The following is a 26625-nucleotide window of genomic DNA, read 5'->3' as shown; positions in this document are numbered from 1 at the left end:
CACATCAATTAAAAACCTGAACAACCTTAAATGCCTCTCTCCACTCGGATTCAGAAACCACTCCGTCTACAATTTCACATACTTTAAAATCATCAAACCATTGTGCTTTGCACGTGTGGGTTTGTATCCCACCCTCGTCGCCAATGTGAAAAATTACTCCAAATGCAGATGATTAAAATAAGTATCTTCTTTATTAAGTAACAGCTTACACAGCGTCCTACCCACAGGAAAGCCAACAGCAACTACTATGATGCTAGGCAACAAGCCTGCATTCACATAAACATTCTATATTGCTCTACAGAACTAGATTCCAGCACTGACTCTAATGGATTAACATTACTAAGCATTACTACACACTCGTTCCCGCATCATACAAGGAGGGTGGCAGGTACATGTTTTGGAGTCTTGCGCGGACTCCGGAAGACATTAGACCTGCTGCCTACCACAGCCAGGAAAACAATGGTCCATGCTCTAGTAACCTCGAGGCTGGACTATGGAAATGTCCTTTACCTGGGTGCTAATTTTAACTGCATACAGAGGCTTCAGCGTATCCAAAATGCAGCAGCCTGCATGGTTCTGATGCTACCCAACAGAGCCTCTGCATTCGCTCCCAATCAAGGAGCGAATCCTGTTCAAGGCTCTGTGTGTGAGCCATAGGATTCTACACAGGAAGGGGCCCACTTACCTACATAACCTTCTGACTCCGTATACCCCTTCCCGCCAACTTAAATCTAGCGGAATGGGGCAGGTCAAGATACCCACTATCATGAGGGCAAGAATGGGCGGTCGCTCCTTCAGTTTCACGGCGGCTCAACAATGGAACACAGGGTACCTTCGGCTGGAGGCCTCGGAGACCGCTTTCTGTAGGAATTTGAAAATGTTCCTATTCCCCACTGATTAGTTAATGGATGTCAGGGTCTGAATTGGGGGGGGTGGCGTTTGGTATTCTGCTTCTTTGCTTGTCGGTACCCCAGTGCGGGGCACACTAGCCTAGTGTAACCAGGCGCTTTATAAACTTTTATATTATTATTAATGTGAACTGTAGTCCTAACTGTTTCCTTTTTAATTTTTGCTTTGAGTTTATTCAGGCTAATTCTTGTGAACGCATTCCAGTTCACGTTGTTTAGGCTTATTGACCTATATGATTAGATATCTGAGGTTGCTTTTTTTGTGAGGGCTATTCTGCTCTTTTTACATCATTTACGGAAATCAAGGTTAGTTATATAGTTGACAAATGTGTCTTTAAAATAGCAATTCACCATCTTCGTAGAAAGAGGGAGACCTATGAGAGGACCTTATTCGGTCCTGGGTTTTTTCCCGATTGGAGCTATGGATTTGCTTGACCAATGTGAGACTCCATAAAAAGATCTTTTGCACAAGCCTTCCACTACCCTACGTTCTATTATCCATCTTTGAAGTGGGGAGTACACCTCTGTGTGTTTATTCTTGTTATCAGGAGTATGATCCTCAGTGAGTCATCGTGATTTGTGAACCTGCAATGCTTCAAAAACGTATTCCTCTTTTGTGTATGGTTTCCTATTCCCCGGAAAACATGGTTTGAGAAGTTTTTGGAGTAGGTTTGTCCGTTGTGGCCATCTGGAGTTTCCTACCTCTCTGAGTTTTATTTTCGTAGTTCCCTTAGTAAGAGAGAAATAGGGCTATTGTAACCACTGTTTTGCAATAGGAATTTTTCAGTGTGTTCATTATGGTACCATTGTGCTGCATCTTGCACTACAGCACTTTGTTTTCTTTTGCAGAGCATTCTTTGATACTAAATGAGTGATTCCATCAGCTCGTATTAGTCTGTACTTGATGTCCACCTCTTTGTATCCAGTTGTCAACTTTAGTCTTTTTGCTAGATCAAGAGTCTTAGCACAAATACCATTTTTAAGATTCTCTTTTCACCTGAAAATATCTGTTCTCCCTGATGCATTCTATATATTATTATGAAGCAATGCAATTTCATAATTACCTCTTCTCTCATTAATCCAAATATTCAGATTTTACGATCACTCAACCTTTTTTCGATTATAGCATTTTTAATAGTACTAATCCTCAGTTTTTGAGAGGATATTACGTTCTTTCACCTCTATCATTCTAAGCTGGGGTGTCCATATAGGCGGGTTCAAATGAGTTTCATTTACTCCGAGCTGCTGTAACATCTGACTTAAGCATTTCAAACCAGGAACTCGTGGGATACATTTGGAAAGTCTGCAATAGTATTTTTGTTAGTTACTCTACAGCAATCGCTTTCACATTTCCCTATCTTTGTGTTGGGGTAAAACTCTAATAATGAATGTTCCATTTTCCTCAGTACTTGATGTTTCCACCGTCTATTTGTCACTATCTCTAACAATACTTTGTTTCGGCACTTCACATGTGTGTAAGTAACGCCGTGTACATGGTGCTGGGGCTGGATTTTGTAATGGGTACTAGAGTCTACTGGCGCCAAATAGTTTATGTTGCTCTATTTTCTACCTCGGTTCCCAGCTGAGCTCCACAATTTTGCACTTGTTAGCAGCATATAGATGAGCTCCTTTTGGAATGCCAGGTTAATTAACAGTACAATTGTCGAATGATCAGTACCTAGTCGATGTTCTGTCAGTAAACCAATGATATCATTGAGGTGCAGCAATAGATGTGATCCTTTATCTCAAACGTGTATAGTAATTGATGTGGTTTCAGTTTCCCTCATGAGACTGAAGCCTGACTTTCATCCATAGAATCAATTGTATTATTCCTACCATTGTTGTGACATCCCTCTACACACGTTTCTTTTGAATGAAGGAAGGCTAGAGAATGGCTCATAGTTTGATAAGAAACATCTGATTCTTCTTGTAGAGCGGGATTATAATTGCTGCTTTGAAATATGTCCAAGGTACATGTGAAATCATGAGAGCGTATTTGTTTCGAAAGTTTTAAAGATCCAGCGCAGGCAAACGGACAGACTGGAGTCTGACTGTAGTAGCTAATTCTATTGTGGTTGGCAGTGTACTGTTAAGTATGCAGTGAGATGGGGTTTACCCCCTGGATTCATGTTTTCCCTCTTTCTGGATTGTTGGTGTCTCCCAGATGTCCATATGTGACCCATCTGTGAACTTCCACGCTCACCGTATCCTTTCACTTTACACAACTTGTGAACAAGCTTATCGATGGACTAGTATATACACAAGATTCTGGTTGAACAGTCTAGCTAGGAGGGTCTATCATCATTTCCGTCTTGTAATTTAATTAGTATAATTTCCCATTCTGTGACGTCTCTGCTCTCTTGCTTGCTTTCAAGCTTTCTGTATACTCTTGCTATTTTGGCTTCAGTCCTTTTCAGTAATTCCTTTTGCTACACTGAGTCGTGGGGTATTCGGGGACTTCCATCACCCCAATCTATAACCAGAGCCAAATTATAAAATGTTCTCTTTAGTTAGATTTTTCTTGTGCCTGATGATTAATCCTAGAGTAGATGTGCTCCGTGAGCGTCTTAGTCTTCTCTGTACGTGTTTAATCAAGTGTGCGACTTTGGCCCAGTAATGTGAAATAAGAGAATGCTCATAACATTCGAAAAATATGCTTTTCTGGTACTGAACTTTGGACAGATGTCCAGTACTCCCAAGTATACTTTGGGTAACCTCTATGGCATTGAATATGACCTCTAAAGAACTCCACACTGTACAACTTGCAGTCTGGTATTCCCTGAAATGTTGGCTTGGGGAGCAAGAACTGGTGTTCAGTCAGTATCTTGACCATACCCTCCCTATGTTATGTACCCAGATATTTCTTAACAAATCTACTATTGCTTTTGACATATCCTGTGCTGTCCAATACAGCTCAACACTTTGTTTCCTCTCCAACTTAAGCATTCTATTCAGCACTCTTAGCGTCTTAGTTCCATCATTTCACAGGTTTCTATTTTGGTTAATGTTCTGTATGTTTAAAAATTGAACTAGAGGTATCAGATATGTTAGTCTGAGAAAATCAAAAGTGCGGACTGAGCCTTAACCAATTATGTCACCAAATTATTGTTGTTTCTGCTTTACACGTTTTCAAAATATTAATGTACCTATCCATTTCCTTGATTATGGGGTAGGACCACAATCGCAGACCTCGTCGTGTACGGTGTTTTAGTTTTGGATGCCCAAGACATCACGTCTACCAATGCCTATCAATGTCTTAATCTGTTGTGTGAGGTTTCAGACAGCTATTTATTGATTGTATTAAGTCCAGCAGCGATATTTTCCTTTCTGCAGTACTCCGCAATGTAGGTTCTTCCATATGTGAGTTGGTAAGCCATCCAGTCAAACATTGCGCTTGCACTGCTGTTATTGTTGTAATACTGTGTCTGTGTGCCGTACACGACCTGGTCCAAGGAAATGCGCCCGATGTGCAAGTGCCGATGCACTACAGTGGCTTAGGCTTCAGGCTCTCTTTATGAGTGCGCGCATTTTGCTGCCGCCGCCACACAGCCTTGCAGCAACGTTGTAATGCAGCTGGGGGGAGTCGCAGCACCTCCCGTGATTTGAAACGTCTTTCCAGAGAAACACGTTGTAATACTGGAACCCAACACTGGATGGCAGGAGAAAGCAGAGAATCATGTGCATCTGCTGAACTACGAGCAATAAACAGATGCTTACAGGCTACGTATCAATTTCCGTTCATAACTTCTTTCTTCTTGTATTGTCCAAATATTTAGTGCAGATTGTACTTTGTTTAATAAAAGTAGTTGATGCTGAACGATTTACAGACTTTGTGACTGATTGTTATAACATTTTTAGCCGGCGTTTTAATGTGTAATTTTGTGCAATCCCATCTTGACATGCCTATTTTGTAGGATCTTTTGCACAGAAGGACACGGGCTCTTAATGATTATGAAAATTCCAATAAAGCCCTGGATAAAGCCAGATTAAAAAGCAAAGATGTGAAGCAGGCAGAGTTGTACCAGCAAGAGTGCTGCCAGAAGTTTGAGAAACTTTCTGCATCTGCAAAGGAAGGTGAGACTCTTTCATTTAGATATTTTCTTTTGTGACTAAGTATTGTAGGTATGTGTACAGTTGAAAACAAAGAGAGGGGCTCATAAAGTCCGAAAGAGACAGAGCACCAGTAACCATGAAGTTAAAACCTGTTTTCCCTTTGGACTATAACGCTTTCTTATACACCAAATATATGGCGCACAGTCCACACTCACACACTTGGAACAACTCCAGTAGGGATACAGCTAATCATATTACAAAGCACTTCTTTATTAAAAAATCTGAATATATTAAAAAATCACAATTTCAAATCATCACATGTGAATACAAAATAAAGAGTACCAAAGTTCCCACAGCATTTAAAAAACACAATTAAAATACATAGTGCCTACAAAAAATGTCATCATTATTAGAGCAGCAAATTAACACCACCTGGAAGGAGCAAGAATAAGGCAACCAAATTATGCCTTTACAGGGTTAATTTGAAAAGACTTTGAACAAGGCACGGAACAATACATTTTGGCTTCTATGCTTCTTGTCCTGATTCAAATTCAACGGAGTTTATTGCGTCAATAAACTCTGTTGGTGGTGATGTTAGTTTGCTGCTGTAATTCACCCCCTACCACAGATGTGGTTGGGGCATGTATGAGTGTCTGCAATACAAGCAATATCCAGCAGTTCAGCAATCTGCCCAGTACATTACTGAACAAGTTTGTGGATTCGAAGGAGGGCGCTGGAGCCAGATCCACTGTGCTGTCCAGCCCCCCCCCCCCCCACACCTCTGGCTGCAGCAGCCTCTTTAGTGCACCTTTCATCCAGCCCAGCTATCATGGGCTATCCACCTGCCCCAACAGTCTCCATTACTTGCAACAGGCGGTTGCTTCAAATTGTGCAAAAAGGGTACACTCTTCCTTTTGAGGAAACCCCTCCACCCTTGCCACCATCCTAAGAACAGCTGACGGAGGAGCATCTCTCCTTGGTCTGTCAGGAAGTGCAGACCAGAGGAACCATTGAGAGTGTGCCTGTGCCAGAAGCAGGTTGGGACTGTTGTTCCATCTGCTTTCTCGTGCGAATAAGAACTAAGTGCTTCATCCTATACTAAATCTGCATCCTCTCAACGGCTTTCTACAGAAAGAGAAATTCAAACTGCTCACCCTGGCTCGGGACTGGTCTGCCCTGAACCCTGGGGATCGGTTGGTAGCGTTGGATTTGCAGTATGCTTATTTCACGTTCCCATCCTGCAAGCCCACAAGTGTTACCTGCAGTTCACGGTGGGACCCGAGCATTTCCAGTTCTTTGTGCTCCCCTTTGGCGTCACAGTGATCCCACCAGCTGTTCACAAATGTGATAGTGGTGGTTTCAGCTTGTCTTAGGAAGCTGGGGATCCCAGCCGTCCTCTACCTCTACAACAGACTGCTGAAGGTGGGTTCACCCCAGGCAGTAGCCATCCACCGCCACACTACAGCGGTCCTTTTGCACTTTCAGGAGGTTCGCTATCAACATGCCAGAGTCACACCTGCCTCCTCAAACGCTCCCTTTCATTCTGGATGCATTGCATTTCCACACCTGTCCTCCAGGGCGGAGAGTCCCGGATATTCAGGCCAGGATCTAGATGCTTCAGCTTTAATCTGCGATCTCCCCAGATCTCTCCAACATTCAATGTGAGGAACTCAGTCTTTTTTTGTTTTATCAACAAAGTTGTTAATTTACACGCTCAGCTGTTGAGCAAAGGCTCACATGGAGTACAACTGGACAAGGCTGACAAGCCTACTATCTTACAGAATCCCAGGCTTACCTATGTAGCTGATTTCTTACACCGTGCCAGCCCCCCACGTCAAATAGATTCCTGGGCCCCGCTTGAGGCTGCTGGAAAAGCCCACTAGATGTCATAAGCGGACTCTGAAGTTAGACCTGAAGTTCTGATCGGCGCAGCACCAGGGGAACCTCACCGACCAGATTTTGAAGGAGACTACAAAAGATCTGGAGCTGTGGCTGCCGAAATGCGGTTTGGTCAGCGGCAGACAATTCTCTTCCTCACCCAGAGCTGACAGTGGTGATTGATGCACCCCTTCTGTGTTGGGGCAGTCATTTGGGAGAGGAGATCTGAAGGACTCCAGCAGGATCTCCGCTCCATATCAACCTTCTGTAGTGGAGAGTGGTCTGCTTGGCATTCAAAGATTTCCTCTGATCTATCAGGGGCAGGCTGGTTCTGATGTTCACAGACAACATTAACACCATGTGGTATTGCAACAAACAGGGCAGGGTGGCGGACTCTGTGTTGGGTGACATTTCCTCTGGACTTGGTTGGAGCTGCAGGACATCTTCCTGGTTGTACAGCACCTGACAAGCTCATTGAAAGCCAGTGCCGGTGGGCAAACTCGGCCTTCAATGCCTCGTGGATCGAGAATGGTGACTCCATCCAGAGATGGCATTAGGTTTATCTTCCAAGGATAGGGAGAACCTTAGCTCGATCTGTTCACCACCACAAAGTACATTGGAGTTTCCAGAGCAACTCTTGCTCGAAGACACGTTCCGTCTCAAATGGGATTCAGGACTCCTTCACACCTTCCCGCCGATACCTCTCCTGCCCATAGTTCTCAAGAAGATCAGGACTAACCAGGCCCAAGTCATCTAGTGGCTCCAAATTGGGCACGGAGAGTATTTTATCCGAAACTTCTGTGCATAAGAATTGTCCTCTGATCGATCATGCTGCCCCATCGGGATGATCTTATATTGCCACAACTGGAGAGAGGGCCATGCATCTGAACCTGCACACACTCCACCTTTATGTATGGAGATTGAGGCTGGTTGAGGGCTTTCGATCTTCACCACAAAGCCTGAGCTTTCATCCTGGCAGCCCTCCGCTAAATCTGTAAAAGCCTGACACTGGGATAAGATTGTGGCCTAGTGTTCCTCACATCATATGGTCCCCTTTCCTGCACCACTGTCGGAAGTGTTACTGATTGATCTATCTTTTGCCCAGCAAAGCCTTGCACCGGGCATTGTTAAAGTTTACTGATAGTCTATTTTGGCTTTTAAGCCGTTGCCGAAGCTACTCTCTCTTTTCGTGTCATCGTTTGTGACTTGTTTTCTGAAAGGTGTACAACACTTGTTCCCTCCTGCTCCTTTCCTGATGCCCTAATAGGACCTCAGTCTGGTCCTCACATTTTTCATATGCTCCCCTTTCAAGCTTCTGCACAGCTGCTCTTGGCTATCAAAATAGTCTTTCTAGTGCCCATTACATGGGCCAGGAGAGTCTGCGAACTTCTAGCCTTGTGGGTTCACCCTCTGCACACCAGCCTTTTCCCTGACAAAACTGACCCTTCAGACGCGTGCCTCCTTCCTGCGACAGTTGTCACCCCATTTCATGTTGGTAAGAGTATCACTCTGCCTACTTTTATTTTTGCTCAACCTCATCCTTCTAAGGAGGATGAGAGACTCCAGCGCCTGGACACATAGAGTTCGTACAACATTGGGTGGACGATCAACTCTTCATCCGTTTCACTAGAGCGAAAAGGGGCAATGCTGTGCCTCAATTGATTGTACTCTGCGTTGAGATTTGCTACACGTTAGCTAAGTATCCTCCTGACGGATTGGCGCCCATTCCACCAGAACCAAGGCTGCTACCACTGCGTTGGCATGTGGGTTACCTATCCTGGACATCTGCCAAGCGGCTATATGGGCGTCCCTCCACTCCATATGTTTACGAAATGCTGTTGCTTGGACAGTCTGGTCTGTAGAGACTGGTACTTCGCCCGTTCGGACTCCAGGATTTTCTGGTTTGGCACCAGTTAGTAGACCACCTCCATGGAGGATATTGCTTGGGTACCTATTCTAAGGTGAGGAATCTACGGTTAGAAGTCTCTATCAGAAGATCAAGTTGCTTACATTTGATTATGCCTCATATGGTAGTGACTCTAACTGCAGATTCCTCACTGACCTCATCCTCCCCACTGTGCAAAGATCCAATCAGACACTGCCCACTGGCCAAACATTGGTTTTTACAAGGCTCTTCGTTTTTGACAGTCACGAAAGAAACTGAAGTCCACACAATGGGGTACTGCAACGCCATTTTAGGTGTGGACAATGCGAATGCGTAGCTGATATACACCACCTACCAGAACGCAGAGGTACTGCTCAAGATTTTCCAGATTCAGTCTTGGGAAATTTTCTAAGGTGAGGAACCTACAGTTAGTCTCTACCAGAAAAGGTGTAATCGAAGGTTAGTAATTTGTTTTTTAGAGTGCATGTTCGTAACATCAGGATATCAGTTTTGATGCTTTAGAAGCAAAGTGAAGGATGCCCTGATATGGAGTTTCTCTTTAGATCTGGGTTGACAGCACAGATGTTGCTCGATCTTGTGTGATAAACAATAAAGAGGTCTCAGAAATACTGTTGAAAGAGGTGTTTTAGGTGAGGCCTCATGTTGACTACCTTGACTGCATCATTTGATTGGGCAGAAGGTGTTGTGCTACCAATGAAAAAGAGTTCTTGCATTGCACTTTTAAGTGTGTGCAAAAGTTGAGGCTCTGTATAGCAGCTCAGAGTTGATCGTGAGAAAAAGCCAAACAAGCATCAAGGCTATATATGCCTGATCTGTTTATTATGAAACGTTATGACAAAGGCAATGAGCCTGAGATAGTTATTGTGAAAAGCATATGTGAAAGCCAATTTTTTTTTATGGGTAGATTGTTATTTCACTGTGTTAAAGGCTGTGGGGAGGTATTTGTGTAATCTGGAATCTCACAGATTATCATAGTAGGCACATGGTTTGGTGTTTGTTACTCCCCATGAAAAACCCTGAGGGATAAAGATTTGCTCAAAAAGAATCTATTTAAAAAAAAAAAGAAATTACAAACTTCTCACCAAAATACCAGATAATGAAAACACTATTTGCATTGCAAGCATTATATGTTATTATATCAATAATACAACTGACACACTCTCATGCAATTTGGGTTTGGTTTGCCTCTCCTATGGCAGTTTCTAGTTAAGTCCTTTTAAGAATGCGTTATATTGTTTTATCTACTGTAACTTTGTACGTATTTGTAACTTTTACTGTATGCTTGATGATGGTCTTGTGTAAAAGGTTAGGTGCAATACTGTAGCCTTTGTAGGATACAGCAACATACAAATGATAAAGGCTATAGGCCAGGTTAGTTCATTGGAACCATTTCTGTTGGATGCAATAGGTCTGACCTGTTCAATATGAAAAATGACAATAAAAGCAGTAGGTCTGGTTTATTCATTATGAAAAGCATATGCTAGTCAGTAGGCCATTAATGATGTTTTTCTTATTATACTGTGTTAAATCCTGTAAACAGGTATAGTATTAGATGGAATCTTGAATAAAACTGCAGTATACAAGGTTTTGATTTTGGTTACCCCTCCTCTGAAAAACCTTGGGGTAGAAGATTTGCTCTTGGATAGTCAAGGTGACCCGATCTTAGGACGCATTGGACATTGATTTGCTAACTATAACTTTGTACATATTTTGTAATTTTATGATTGTATGTTTGAAGGTTACTTAACATGAAAGGTTATGCTCAATAATGTAGCCCTGAGTTGGATATGGTACGAAGCTAGTCGTAGACTCTATGCCTACTCTGTACATTGGCAAAAGTTGTGTTGCATGCTATTATTCTGATCTGTTTATAACGACGACAAACCTCACTTATTTATGGTGAAATGCTTTTGTTAAAGACAGTGTGCCCCTAATTATTGATTGGTATTCCTGTGTTAAAGCCTTTGCTAAGATTCTGCACACTTGACTCCAGAGACTAACTTTCAAAGAGCTCTTCCACCTGTTTACAGGCAGTTTGTTATATTGAATTTCACAGAGTACTGAACTAAGCAAGGGTTTTGGTATTGATTACCCACTCAGACAAACCTTCGGGTAGAGAATTTGAACTGGGATAACTCTTGATGGAACCTTTTAAGAGAACATGACCGGTTTACTTGTCTACCAGACTCTTGTAATGAAAACAAGTAAAAGTAGATACATACATACAAAGAAGGTTTTTGAGCCAACCCTTTTCTGCTATTTTTATCGGGTGTAGTTTGTGCTCTGCTTCTGTCTAAGGCAGTCTACAGCATGGGACTTAAGCCATGTGCGCCAGTGTCCCAGCCGTAATATATATATATATATATATATATATTCCAGGAATAATCCGGTGTAGCGCAGAGATTTCAGTCAGCTGGCAAAAACGGACTTGATCCCAAAATTCAGTGCAAAAGTGGTTTATTTAGCAGATAGTGTTCCCAAAGTCATCACGACGCGTTTCGCGCTTCACAGAGCGCTTGATCACATGACACAGGTAATCACCTGACACACGTTTAAATACAGTCTACCAATGAAAGGCCAAACTACAAGTAAGATAGAAATAGAAGAGTTCGCTCCATGCCAACTACTCACAGTTTTTCACTCCAATGTTTTACAGATACATTTCTTACTTGTAGTATACTTGAGTGTATTTCAGCATTAATGCTTAGAATGACCAATTGCAGACATGTAAAATACGTGCGAAGTGAATCTTAAGTGATAATAAATAAAAAGTGAGTTAAACCAAGTGAAAAATACTTTTGAATCAAGGTAAAAATAACCATTAAAATTCGTTATTAGTTTTAAAGTGCGGTTTTCTGTAATGTTCGAATTCTGATAATCATATCGGTATAATACCTTTTTCCCAAGAGAACCCTACTGTTGTGGCAATCGTCCATTAACATCATGTTCCGTGAACAATCCATTTTATTCATCCCCCATTCTTCTAACATCTCCGGTTTAGTGTCTGGATGATTGGGGAGGGTATATATTCGCAGACCTCTAGGAACCATTTTATTTTCAATGTATTTCTCTAGGGTAATTATTTCCCAGGACCTCGATATTTCCTTTCGCATTATTTTTTTTAGTTGCAAGAACAACTGTTTGGCTGTAACTGATGTGGGTTGGGAATCTTTTCTTGTCTCCTCTCTTCCTCGATCAGGTTGTGCAGTGCTTTTTTCAAATAAGCTTTCAGCGACTGTCTTTTCGCAGCACGTTCCTCCATTGCTGTTTTTTCAGGAAAGAATGCTCATCGGATCATCTAGTACACAGCCATTATGAGGACAAGAAAACAAATGATTGGCTAACAGAAACCAAGAAAGGATTTGTAAAATGCAGCGTTTGCGAGGCCTGTAAAATAGGTAAAAACACCAAGACACTAATTGACCCAAAAGGGAAAACATATAGGATCAGAGAATACATAACATGTGAAACCAGCTTCGTGGTTTACATGCTACAATGTTACTGTGGAAAACAGTACATTGGTAGCACCACCTGTGCTTTGAAGAAAAGAATATTGGAGCACATACGTGCCATACAAAACAAAGACCTAACCTACGCCATGGCCAAACACATGACAACTCATACTAACAAAACATGGAAAGACATGCAATTCTTTGGCCTAGCCATGATTCGTCAGCACGAGAGAGGTGGCAACAGGAAACTCAACCTAAGAAGACTGGAATCGAGACTGATCATGCGGTTCAGAACCAAGCAACCGACAGGATTGAACGGGGATGAGGAACTTTATTTTCATCTCTGACACTCCATGAACCTTGAAATTACATAACTGACTCTCTAGTCAATATGATAAGATGAAGGACAAACGTAAAACTCTATGAATAACTGTGCGTTTACGAAAAGGGTACATATGCATTGAGGTGTCTAAAGAAAGGCAGTGGCAAGGGCACTCAGCCCTAGAAACATAAACTGTTAGCACAGTAGAATATATGATTGACGAATGGCAGAGTCTTAAATGGATGAACAGATTCCATACAAGTGCACAGTAGTATACACTGCCAGGACACCTAACTGAAATTGCGAGCTAATTATCTAAAGGGCACTCAGCCATGAACAGATGTCAAACATATGACCAAGCAAAAACGTAATATAATTGTTATGAATTAAATAACAAGTAAAAGACTGCATGTCCCAGAATGCACCATCGAAATCAAAAGTATATAAATAATTGAAAGTGAGATAGGACAGCTTTGTAACACTGCCGTGAGAAGGAACCATCTGGTTCGAAACGCGTAGGCTACAACAGTGTTGTAAATAAAGTTTAACTGCATACGAGCGGAGTGCTGGATTTCCTTTTTTGTGAAAAATTAAAACGGGACCCGGCCCTGGCCCCGAATCCAGCACCGACTCTCGAAGCTGTTCCCTCTGTGACAGGACCGTGTGTGAGCAATATATATATATATATATATATATATATATATATATATATATATTGGTTGTTTGTATACCGTGATCAGGGACTGGACAGTCCGAAACGCGTAGGTGAGAGAAAAACCTACTGAAAATAAAGCACTCAAACCAGCTTTCAAGTGGTGCGCGGCGTCTTCCTTATTGAGGATATTTGCTTGTGTATGTATATATATATATATATATATATATATATATGTATGTATGTATGTGTATATATATATATATATATATATATATATATATATATATATATATATATATATATATATATATATATATATATATATATTCTACTAAAGAAAGCCTGCACTCAATTTCATGGAAAAGCCATTATTTAATCACTGGCAGCACATATGATAACAGGAACGCCTATTGGCTTTCCTCGCAGCCTTTGTCAACCTTGAAAAATGAATGCGTCAAATGCATTTAAATACTGCCCACGTGTGCTGCAACATAATTTCATTAAAGGCCCACTCCTTATTGGCAACACATTGTGAACAATAGAGTTTTTTCCTGTTATGATAGCAGACATTGGATGTTTTAAATACACATTGTATGGTGGCAGCAATGCGTGGTAACTTCATTACGAAAATATCCTGAAGTAAGGCATTCAAATTATGGCCATGTTCTCATTGTCAATTTGCTGCAAACGTGCAAATATCCTGCTCAGTTCTATTCAAGACAAATGTCCATTTCTTGCCAATAAATGCGATGTGTTCCACGCAATATATATATATATGTGTGTGTGTTGTGTTGTGTGTGTGTGTGTTGTGTGTGTGTGTGTGTGTGTGTGTGTGTGTGTATATGTATATATATATATATATATATATATATATATATATATATATATATATATATATATATATATATATATATATATATATATATATGGTTTCAGAGGAGGTAGACCAGTCCTTTACTTTTCATTTTCTAGGTCCTCTTTCATTGCTTTTCTTGTTATTTTATTATTATGTTTTTTTACAGAGTCTAATTCATTTCCCCAGACAGTACTACCTGCCTGCTTGTTTCATCTCAGTGTGCCACATCCCGAACAGCCACTGCTTCTAAATTTAGTGGCCATCTTGGAAAGGTGTTGTCTGTTTTGTATCATTGTTTTACTGTTACACAATGACCAACACTTCTCTTCTATATTGGTCATCCATGGTGGAATTTTGAAACAATGTTACACTGTGTCCATATTATTGCAAGACAATTGCCCTCTGATATTTTTTATATTATTATTTCTATAGCAAGCATAGACCCACCACTTTTAAATAGAAGAATTCTTTTTCTATTCTACCTTTAATATTTTAATTTATATTGCTTATACTTGTTAAATTTGTGTGTTTTATGTGTATGAGTCTAAAGGTGAGTGCTAGAATGAGTAAGTGGAGTGTTAAGAGTGCATATGTGATTATTTATAGAGTACCAATACTCAATAGCCATTGCCAATGCTTGTTTCCTGGTTGTATTTCTTCTTCCCATTTCACCACTATTTCCCAATCCCCTTTCCTCCTTAATGTTAATTTTTAGTTATTCCTCTCGTTTGAGTGTCTGAATTAACTCCTTTTTTATATTTTTATGTTTTCAGAGCTCATCGGCTTTAAAAAGAGGAGAGTGGCAGCTTTTCGTAAGAACCTAATTGAAATGTCAGAACTGGAAATCAAGCATGCCAAAGTAAGTGCTTTTTAATCAATTGTAAAACCAGTGAGAATTCATTTACATGATTCCCAGCCAGCATACCCAAACTTAAAAAAATGATTTGTTTTTTAACAAACCAATATTGTTCACAACTGTAGTGTTTACATCAATAATGTGGTGGCCTTTTATTGTAGCTGCAAAGAAAATCAATTATGGTCTGGTACATTAGTTAATTCTATGCTATTGCTTAGGCACAATGCAGCATCTTTATTTTTGCGCTCCACTAAAATGATAACATGAATGGTAACTGGAAATGACCCTTTTGGCTGGGTCACCCCCAGACTTTTTGCTTTCCTACTTACCTTTTTGCTGAATTAATTTCTGTTGGCTTTAGGACTCTGGGCACTTTATTACTGCTGACCAGTGCTAAAGTGCATGTGCTGTCTGCTTAAACCATGGTAACATTGGCTTATCCACAATGGGCATATTTAATTTACTTATAAGTCCCTAGTAAAGTGCACTACATGTGCCTAGGGTCTGTAAATGAAATCCTACTGGGGGCATGCAGCACTAATTGCGCTACCCACATATGTAGCTCCATAAACAGGTTTCAGGTCTGCCATTGCAGAGCCTGTGTGCTGTATTCAACTGCCATATCGACCTAGCAAGTTAACCCTCTTGCCAGGCACATACTTTCCTTTTTGGGTTTCGCCTGCCGAAGGCTGCGCTCTGCGCAGCTCTTCAGCGCAGGTGAAATCCTATGTCGACAATAAGCACTTCGGGAACGTCCCCCGGCTCTCATTGGCTAGCTCCATAAATGGAGGCTAGCCATTGAGTGCCGGATCTGTCCGTCAAGGCCGGACCAGATTCGGGGGCGTTCCCGAGATTTTTTCCCTGGGCGGAGTTACGTTTTTTCCGTTCCCTCCCCTTTCACTGAAAGTGTTTTCAGATGCGCTGTCCATTCCCGCCCCCTCTCTGTGCCTTTCCGCCCCCCTCGCTGTCCTGTGCACGTTTCCCGCCGTCCGTGTCCTCTCCCGCCCCCTCCCGCCGTCCGTGTCTTCTCCCGCCCTCCTCCCGCCGTCCGTGTCTTCTCCCGCCCTCCTCCCGCCGTCCGTGTCTTCTCCCGCCCTCCTCCCGCCGTCCGTGTCTTCTCCCGCCCTCCTCCCGCCGTCCGTGTCCTCTCCCGCCCCCTCCCGCCATCCGTGTCTTCTCCCGCCCTCCTCCCGCCGTCCGTGTCCTCTCCCGTTTACAGGTATGATCGATACGCCTGTGAATTCTTATTTATTAAACAGTTTGCCTTAACGGGCCGTAGCCTCACCGTATAATAACCTAACTGGAATGACATCACTGTAATCGCGTTAAAGCGAGATGCGTCATCATGTTGACTAGGCCAGAGGATACACGGTAATCCTTTCGGTTCGATTTCATCGCGCTGCCCCTTTAAGACGAAGCTTCAGTTTGTTTACATGTCATCCTTCTCCGCAGAACTCCCATGCTGGCTTCGTGGACTCCCTATTCATTGGTCAGTAGGGCTCTGCTGCCATTGGTCTTCCCCTTCACAGCTGTTGTCTGGCGCCCGGCAACCAAACTCAACCGCGCGCTTGTGTGAGAACAACAAATACATACACCGACTTTCCTCCGCCCCATTCCCTTCGGAGGATATCTATTGGCTCAAAAAGAGATGGGCGAAGGCCAAGCGGTACGGTGGCCAATTAAAGTAATGTTGCTACCCAACGTTTCGCAGCTATAGGTTAGTCGAGATGTCACTGACAGGCCAGCAGGGTTATGTGCGCATGATATATTAAGTGTAAAGGTGTAGGTGCCAAGGGTATCTTGTTTAAAGAGAAGCTGGTTATTTTTTAACTTTTTTAGCCCAATCCGCTAGATATGTTTTTAGGTGAGGACAGGGGTGATCATTTAGCCTCCGCCTCCCCGAGACTCTTGTTTTGAGGCTTCTCTTTCAGCCCGGCACCCCGAAGACCAGCTGTGAGTGACAGCTTCGGCTGTTCCCACCAATAAGAAGCGGGCTGTATATACTCCAGGGCAATCATTGTTTAGACTTAGAGCATATGTGACGGGGAGTAGAATCACTAGTATTTTTATTTATTTATTATTTTATTTATTTAAAGCATTTTTATTACCCGAAGGTGTCAGAGCACTGTACAATAGAACCAGTTACGTTACATGAGAGAACTGTTACAGAAATGGAACAAAACAAAGGTGTTGCTAAGGGGTTCACCACCCTCGGATAACTTATAATAAAGAGACTCTATCAGAACAATATGTTGAGTATAGTACTTTCTGAAAAACGTGGATGAATTAGCTTACGTTGATCACAAATAAGAACCATACTAATGCCAAACCAGAATAATTGCACAATATAACGAAAAGGTAAGCCAGAACTTACAGGCTGTAGACAGTTGCTCCAGAAGTCTCATTCACTTGCACATTTTGGGCTGCATTGAGTCTGTGCTTTCAGTCCTCCCTCGCAGGGGTTAAATTTACGAAGGATGGAAAATGTTTGCGCTTTTAAAGCTTTCTAAATACAGTTTCAAAAGGCTTTATGGTAAACTGGCAAGACATCATGACATTTCTTTTTTAATCAGACTTTACTGTTCTCTATCCTCAGTTAAGCAGGTTCGTGATTTTTGTGGGCAGGGCTTGTTTTGTATTTTCTTTTGGTAGGGCGTGCGCTTGTTTTGGGCTTCTTTTCAAGGGGGAGTGTGCTTGTTTTGGATTTCAGACCTGGCAACACGAGTGGCGAGGTGAGACGCAGTCGTGGTATCTGTGCACAGACTCTGTCCATGGGACGGCTTGCCTGCCCCCTCCACTAGCTGCCCCGGTGTCCCCTTGCAGAGCCTGCGGGGGCTGGACGCCCTGCTGTTGTCGTTGGTGTGGCTGCAGCCTGTGGCCGGTAAGGAACTGCAGCTGTGTCTGCTTTGGGTGGAAGGAGGAGGATTTGGGGGGGGGGGGGGTAGATAATCGAGGCAGTATTGCAGAGTGTATTATTTTAGAGGATATACGGGTTATGGGCTTCTGTACGGGCATGGGAGACTTTGTCGGAGACTGTGTTTTGGGGTATATGGTACTTGAGTAGTCAGTGTGCAGAGTAGTGAGTGTGCAGAGTAGTGAGTGTGCAGAGTAGTGAGTAGCTAGGGAGTGCAGGGGGAGTGCAGGGGGAGTGCAGGGGGAGTAGCTAGGGAGTGCAGGGGGAGTGCAGAGTGAGTAGCTAGGGAGTGCAGGGGGAGTGCAGAGTGAGTAGCTAGGGAGTGCAGAGTGACTGCCGAGATTAAGCTAATGGCAATGTAAATGACAATGCCATTTATTTATCTGTTTTCAAAACCAACACATAAATACAAATGTTGTCATTTACAATGCCAATAGCTCTAACTTTTCCAAAGGCGAAACCATTGCATTATAAATGCTTGTTATTAAATACGTCACCCCTAAAGAAGGCCCTGAACAACCCAAGGCAGGGTGCAGTGTATTTATTTTATTTTGGGAGTTTTGTATAGCGCGAATAAGACCGAACATAGGGTATCAGAGCGCTTCACAGGAATGAGTAAACAAATTCAAGACCGTTTAGTAGGGTCTTAACAGTTCTAGATTAGTCATATATTAAGAATGGATACGTACAATTCGAAAAAACATGCGAAGTAGACATAGGTACTGCAGTTCAGTGCATTAGCGCAAGTTTAAGTACAAACAAATCATATTTTGCAAGGCAGTCCTCGCAAGGAATCATAGGGACGAGTTTAGAATAGCGGAATAGGTAAGTTTTAAGCAGGGATGTAATCAAAGGTAAAACTTCTTCAGGAAACATATTTAGTGATTGAAGAAGTGGGGAGAGTCACTCTAAAAGAGGGGAAAGTGGAAAGGATAGCTGTTGAAGATTAATGAGCCAAGGTGGGTGAGGGATGCTGAGGATTTAAGAGAAAAATGTGCACATCAGAAAGGTTTAAGGTTCCATTTAGAATATTGTCGCTCAAGAGATTTTTCTGATGCTCGGGGGGGGGGGGGAGAGTTCCAAATTCTTGGTGCAGCTCCAGAGAATGCTCTATCATATGTTTTTTTCTTGCTGTTACAAGAAGGTTTTAGTAGATGATTTTCGGAGCTCCTAGTGAGTCTGTTTCCTCCCGATGACGTACGTTTCTGGGCTAGGTATTGTTTTTTTTTGTGTAAGGCTTTATGTGTGATGCAGGCCATTCTTAGATGTATTTTCGCTTAGTAGGGCAGCCAGTTGAGTGCCTTCGGGTTTGGTGAGATGTGGTCAAATTTTCTAGAACCTGTTAAAGAGTCTTGCGGCTGCGTGTAGGCAAGCTTTTAAAGGGGCTGTTGAGATCTTCGGAAGAACCGATAGTGTTGTACATCCGTATTCCAGCCTCCACATGACTAACGCCGGACCTGCAGTTTTAGGTCCGGGTTCTCGATGAACGGTTTTATTTTTCTGAGATAGCGGAGGTGAAACCGGGCATTTTTAGCTAGCATATTGATGTGTTTGCACATTTAGGTTCTTATCCAGTGTGATTCAAAGTGATTTGGCGGAGTCCACTAGGATCGGGGTACAGTTTAGAGCAGTGATCATCTTGGTCCAATCCTTTATCACTGAAGAGTTTATGTGGGGGGAAATTAGAAGGAATTCAGTTTTTTGGAAGTTTAGCCTAAGGTAGTTAGTGGTTAGCCAGTGGATGGTCTTTTCAAGAGCTTGATTCCTCCACTTGATCTCTTCAAGGGAGGTGACCTTGATGTGCATCTGTCTCAAATGCATAGATATGGAAGGATATATTTGCCTGCTGTAATAAATTAGTTAGGGGTTCGGCATAGAGGTTGAATAGAGCAGGGGATAAAGTAAGCCTTGTGGTACTCCTAAAAGAGTAGGAGATGGAGGAGATGGATATTTTTTCACCATAAACCTTTGCGTCCTGTTTTCCAAGAACCATTGAAGGATTGTGCCCAATAGCCTATCCTGTTTTCTAGGCTCTCCAGTATTTTGGCATGGTTAACAGTGTCAAAGGTGGACGAGAGGTCGAGCAGCACAAGCAGCAGTTTCATTCCAGTCGAGAGCGAGTAGGGCCTTGCCTACAATATGTAGAATTGCCGTTTCGGTGTTGTGCCCAGATCTGATTCCTGATTGGCAGTCTTCCAAAAACTTGAAATTTGTGATGTGTTGGTTTAATTGTTGTTGAAAACATTTTTCCAAAACCTTGGCTAGCATGGGAATATTGGTTATTGTTCGGAAGGTATTGGGGTCAGAGGAGTTATCTGAAGGTTGTTTTAAGTTGGGGTGACTTGACCAATTTTTAGGCAATCCTGGATGGAGCCTTGCGAGACCCAAGCATTGATGATTTTGGTCCAGAGTAGAGTGATGATGTAGTAGATCGGAGATAGGTATTTAGAGGAGAGAGGGTCATTGAAGTGGTTATTCATTGAGATCGTGAAGCTTGAAGGATGACCATAGTGTTATTTTTGGGCGATGGCAGAGTAGGTTGGATTAGATCATCGGCTTGAGAGTTCTTTAAGGATCACCTTGTTGTTGTCCAGATGGAAGCTAAATTGATTCACTTCAGCAGGAGTAGGAGGGAGGCCTCCTGCAGCTGGTCAAAGATTTGTTGGAATGGCAAAGGAGGGGGAGTAATTAGAGCAGAACAGGTCTTATTTCTCTTCCAGGGGATACTCATCAATAGTCATAAGCACTGAATAGTCCCGCCCACGTGCGGGACCCCGGAGCAATAGCCAATAATATGCATATATCTACATATATATATATATAAATACATATAAATACGCATAAAATAACCATATATATATAGATAATATGCATATACATATACATATGCAGCCCAATATAACCATACTAGGCTCAAACAACTGCCACAATTGCCTGTCAAATCTTTACATTTGCTAAATAAAGACATATAAATCACATTATATGACAATGCAAAGAAGAAAACACTGCCTTGGTTTTCTTTGAAACACACAACCTTTATTTTCAAAGGTAAAAAAACAGGCAGGATCATAGAGGCAGCTTTAGCCTAGATAGGCTGCATTGTAACAACCGAAAAATCTGGCGCCGTGCCTTTAAGACCTCTGTGAGCCTCCAGGCTCCCATCATGCACCACAGGTGACAGTTAGGTCAGTTCTTTTTTCCGGCTCCTTCTGTGAGGATCCTGGAGCATTGAGCTCGCCAGTTGGTGATATATTTTCACTTTCTTCTGGTTTTTCTCTAATTTTTTCAATTTACTCGACGTCTTTAGTCATTATCTGACTAATCCAACAATTTTTTGCTGTTTTTGGGCTATTTTTCCAGTCACAATGCCGCCCTTATTTGCTAAGTGTCCGGCCTGTGGTAAAAAAATGGCTAAGACAGACCCTCATTCGGTCTGTGTAGCTTGTCTACCATCTTCTCACAAGCCAGAACTTTGCTACCACTGCAGCAAACTTTCAAGTAGGACTTAGAGAGAGAGAGAGAGAGAGAGAGAGAGAGAGAGAGAGAGAAGAGCAGGCTTCAGTCCCTGCATGACAGAGGAGAAACTGTGAGTGGAAGAGAAGATGTTCACTCCAGGAAGCCTTCTTCTCAGCACAAAGAGCGCAAGGACAAAGGGGAGAAGAGAAAACATTGGTCTCCTTCAACTTTGAGGGACAGATCTTCTTCCAAGGTACCTGTGTGCTCAAAATCGGCATTGAAATCACCGTTGCGGCATCCCTCGCCGTCGAAGAAGAATTCGCCGTCGAAGCAAGGTGAGAAGCGACATGAGTGTAGGCGGTCCCGGTCTGGCTCGCCTACGACTGCAAGAGGACGGGACTCGAAACATCAGTCAAGGTCGCCGTCGAGAGGTGCCATGACGTAGACGTCGAACCGGGTAGAGGTTTCGACGTCGAAGAGCCCCTGTCATGCGACGTCGAGGCACACGACGCCGAGAAAATAATCGCCGTCGAGGCGCCTGACGTCGACGCCGAAGAGGCATTCGTCGTCGAAGAGGTCGCCGCCGAGGAGGTCGCCGCCGAGGAGGTCGCCGCCGAGGAGATCGCCGCCGAGGAAGTCGCCATTGGAAAAATCGACGTCGAGGAGAATGTCGTCGACGTCTCCTGCTGCAAAGAGGCCTAGAACGGTGTCCACAGACCGGTCTAAGGTTTCTGTGTCTTCTGGGAGGTCCTCTTCCTCACCTGGGCTGCGGATTGTACAAATCTCTCCAGAGCCTTCAAGAGCGCCTTCACCTACAGGGGCTAATATCTCGCCACGATGGCTGGGGGACCTCAGAGACTGGAAGATAAGAAAAATTAACCTTCCAAGGTCTCGTTCCAGGTCTCCGGTGTCTGTAAGACTGGCTTCCAGATCAAGGTCACCTCTTGTACGGGTGGTACACTCTCCAAGAAGACGTGAGCGTACTCCGCCGAGAAAGTCTCCATCGGAGAGGAGACTAACTTCACCCTCTCTTAGGTCTTCTCGTCGTCACTCTTCTAGAAGACGCGATACTAGATCTTCGACAAGGTCTACGAATTCAAAGAGGAACTACTCTCCAACGCTGTCATCAACTCCTCCGAGTAGGATTTCACCAATTGATGACGTGATTACTTTTAATGAGGTTCTCTGTCGTGGTGCAGCGAAACTTCATATCGAGATGCCTGTCTCTACTGCCAAGACAACGGTCATTTTCGAGACCTTACATCAGAAGTTATCATCAAGGCCTTTACTTCCTCTGGTTCCAGGTCTGTTTGAACCTGCGGCGCACAAGTTCTTAACCCCGGCATCCTTGGGAGCGGTTCCTTCGCGGATCGCAAAGAAATATAAAGCTCCGGACAATGATCCGTTATTTCTGAGGTCTGAGCCACAACCTGATTCAGTCATCGTCTCAGCGGCTCGTAAAAATCAGACAGGAGCGGTATCATCCTCTGTGCCTCCTGATAAAGACAGCAAAGCTATGGACTCAGTAGGAAAGAAAATGTGTGCCACTTCTGCTTCCTACATGAAGGTTGCCAGCGCCTCCGCTTTACTGGGTCGCTATGACCGTTCGCTATGGGATTCCTTTTCTCGGTTTGCAGAAAAACTTCCAAAAGAAGACGAGCATGATTTTCTGGAAATCCTTCATGAAGGTGGGCTAGTGGCTAACCAGGTGATTAGCGCAGCTGCAGATGCTTCCGACTTGTCTACACATGGCTATGCCCATGATCTCTGTGCAAGACGCTCAGCTTGGCTAAGGCTTACGGGTCTTAAACTTGAAGCGCAACACCGAATTCTGAATTTGCCGTTCAATGGTAAATCGCTCTTTGGGTCTCATGCTGACGATGAGATGTCAAGAATGAAGATGGAGCTCGATACTGTGAGAGCTGTTGGTCTCGAAAAGAGAAAGGACAACTTTAAGAAAAAATACCGTCCTTATGATCGGAGACAGAACCAGCAGAGCGTTCAAACCCCTCAATGGTCGTCACAGCAGAATCAGGGAAGATCTCAGTTATCCCAGCGTCGTCCTGGTAGAGGTAGAGGTGGCATTTTCAGACAGTCTGCACCTGGAAACAAGCAGCAGCAACAAAAACAGTGAGTGCTTGCTTCCCCCAGGCCCGTTACCCACTCCGGTGGGGCGAAGTGTTCGTTTTTACCTGGACGAGTGGAAAAACATCGCAAACGACAAATGGGTGCTGAATATTGTGCAAAATGGATATGCAATCAGGTTCAAGTCTCCTCCACCTTCCATTCCTCCTCAAAAGTCTGTGTTCCATCAACTTCACCTTTTGAAGCAGGAGGTGTCTTCGTTAATCTTGAAGAAAGCTATCGAGGAGGTCCCGAGGGCACAGCGTCGACAAGGCATTTACTCCCGATACTTTCTAGTTCCAAAGAAAGATCCAAACAAGGAGTTCAGGCCCATACTAGATCTCAGGCGCCTCAATCAGTTCATTCGGCGAGAAAAGTTCTGAATGCTGGCGTTACATCAAATAATTCCACTTCTGCATCAAAGGGACTGCATGTGCTCCATAGATCTTCAAGATGCTTATTTTCACATCCCCATCGCCCCAAAGCATCGGAAATTTCTAAGGTTTTGCATACAAACCAGTCATTACCAGTTCGCAGTCTTGCCCTTCGGGCTAAAGTCAGCTCCTATCACCTTCTCGAAGTGCATGGCAGTCGATGCGGCTTTCCTAAGGAAGAGACACATTTTCGTCTATCCCTATCTAGACGATTGGCTGCTAAAGAGTGCGTCCCCGAGTCTGCTTCAGCAACATCTCACGTTCTGCATACAGCAGCTGCGGAGGCTGGGCCTGCACGTGAACTTCAAAAAGTCTATCCTCAACCCCACACAGAGGATACACTATCTGGGCGCACTTCTGGATTCAAAGGACGCAAAAGCGTATCCTTCGGAGGAGAGACTATCCTCTATTCTCCTCAAATGTCAAACCTTACTAAAGAATCCTCGACCAACGGCCAGACAGATCTCGTCTCTGCTAGGGTCCATGGCGTCTTGCATTTTCCTCGTTCCGAACGCCAGGCTGCACGTGAGACCTCTGCAGCAGTCGCTGGAGGATCAGTGGTCCCAGTTTTGAAACCGTTGGGAAGTCAAGCTGTCACTACCTCTGTCAGTGCGGATCTCCATTCGATGGTGGATGCAGCGGAGTCATCTGATAGTGGGAGTGCCTTTTCAAGAGGACATGCCCAGACGATCGCTGGTGACAGATGCGTCCCTGCAGGGATGGGGCTCCCATCTGGGGTCCCTTCAAGTTCAAGGAGTGTGGTCAGAGAAAGAAAGACTATCACATAAACATGTTGGAACTCAGAGCTGTCCATCTAGCTCTAAAGGCTTTCTTTCCAGCGCTCACGTCATCCTCTCTGCTTGTTCAGACGGACAATACAACAACGATGTACTATCTGAACAAGCAGGGCGGAACTAGATCCAGACCTCTGTCGCTGGAAGCACAGGCAATCTGGAAGTGGCTACTGGCTCGGGGTATGACAATTTCAGCTGTCTATCTGCCCGGTGTCCTCAACGTCCAAGCAGACGACCTAAGCAGACACTTCGCAGAAGCACACGACTGGGTCTTAAAAGACGAAGTGATAAGAGATGTTTTCCAGGCCTGGGGATCACCAGAAATGGATCTCTTCGCGGACGCCGACAACGCAAAATGCCGCGTCTTCGCGTCCAGGTACCCACAACGAAGGTCCAAGCGGAATGCTCTATGGATGGACTGGTTTGAGACATTACTCTACGCTTTTCCACTGATTCCACTCATTCCCTTGGTGATCAAGCAACTGTACAAGTCGAAGACAGACATGATTCTAGTGGCTCCGGATTGGCCTCGCCAATGTTGGTACCCGGATCTCCTGCATCTATCCAAAGTGCCGCACAGGAGGCTTCCTTGCTGTCCGGATCTGCTGACGAGGGAGAACGGCAGGGTGTTCCATCCCAACCTGCCGTCCCTGAAGCTAGCAGTATGGTTCCTGAGTTCGTCCAGTATGGACATCTAGGCCTCTCGCAGGACTGTATGCACATTTTAAGAGAGGCAAGGAGAGCTTCTACAAGAAAGACGTATGCTTTCAAGTGGAAGCGGTTTTTCATGTGGTGTGCTGCTGAAGGTCATGACCCGATTCGAGGTCAGGAACAGGTACTGTTACCATACTTACTTTCTTTGGCCAAAGCAGGTTTGCAGTATTCCTCTATTAAGGTCCATCTGGCAGCAATAACAGCATATCGAAAGTCCCCTACCCAGGTTTCTTTCTTTCAAATGCCAGTTGTGAAGGATTTTCTGGAGGGTCTCAGGAAAGTGTATCCTCCCGTGAGGGCTCCCTCACCTCCTTGGGAACTTAATGTGGTGTTGTCTAAATTGATGGGTCCTCCATTCGAACCTAAACATAAGGCCTCCCTTCAACATCTGTCGTGGAAGGTGTCCTTCCTTGTAGCTATCACTTCTGCGCGCAGGGTGAGCGAGATTCAGGCTTTTTGTGCTACAGAACCCTATCTCGTTTTCCATGCGAATAGAGTGGTGCTTCGGACTCATCCAAGATTCCTTCCTAAGGTAGTCTCGGATTTTCACATTAACCAGTCAGTGACACTGCCTACGTTTTTTACTAATCCGAGCACTTCAGCTGAAAAAGCTCTACACTCTTTGGATTTGAAAACAGTTTTGAAGTTTTGCCTTGATAAGACTAAGAGTGTTTGAAAGTCTGATCACCTGTTTGTGAACTACGGTCCTCTGAATACGGGCTTACCTGCTTCTAAGAGGTCCATTTCTAGATGGATTGTGTCATGCATTTTGTTATGTTATCAATTGGCACGAAAGCAGCTCCCGGGCAGACCGAGAGCGCACCCCACTAGAGGAAAGGCTGCTACTATAGCAATGCTTAAAAATGTTCCTATTCATGAAATTTGTAAGGCAGCAACATGGCGTTCGGTGCACACATTTGCTCGCCATTACTGCCTTGATTCTGATACTCAGGCGGATGCCCAAGTTGGTCAGACATCCCTGAGGAATTTGTTTGGGTAATGTCCATATTAGTGTACTGTTTAGAGAGTCTGGTATTCGTCCGCAGGGTATGGGATGGGCTTGCTACTCTATTCAGTGCTTATGACTATTGATGAGTATCCCCTGGAAGAGAAGGATTAGTTACTTACCTATAATCCTAGTTCTCTTCCAGGGGTATACTCATCAAAGTCATAAGCACACCCACCCTCCTCCCCGGGCGAATACCAGAACCGTCTATTTTTCATGTTACCCATGCAGTTATCACACTGTTATACGCCGTCCAAAAGAACTGACCTAACTGTCACCTGTGGTGCATGATGGGAG

The 26625-nt window shown here is 43.7% G+C and overlaps 1 protein-coding gene across 1 annotated transcript in view; it reads left to right on the top strand.

Moving 5' to 3' along the window:
- SNX5 (sorting nexin 5) overlaps positions 1-26625 on the top strand; it is a 351728-nt gene that overhangs the window by 288126 nt on the left and 36977 nt on the right. The window contains exons 12-13 of the mRNA XM_078648946.1: positions 4823-4982; positions 14804-14889. Of these exons, the coding sequence (XP_078505072.1) occupies positions 4823-4982; positions 14804-14889 (246 nt within the window). The remainder of the gene's footprint in view (positions 1-4822; positions 4983-14803; positions 14890-26625) is intronic.

This window comes from Lissotriton helveticus, chromosome 6 (genome assembly GCF_964261635.1).
Source record: "Lissotriton helveticus chromosome 6, aLisHel1.1, whole genome shotgun sequence".
Taxonomy (NCBI): Eukaryota; Metazoa; Chordata; class Amphibia; order Caudata; family Salamandridae; genus Lissotriton; species Lissotriton helveticus.
Note: the sequence above shows the minus strand (reverse complement) of the source record. Positions and strands in the feature narration are given on the sequence as shown.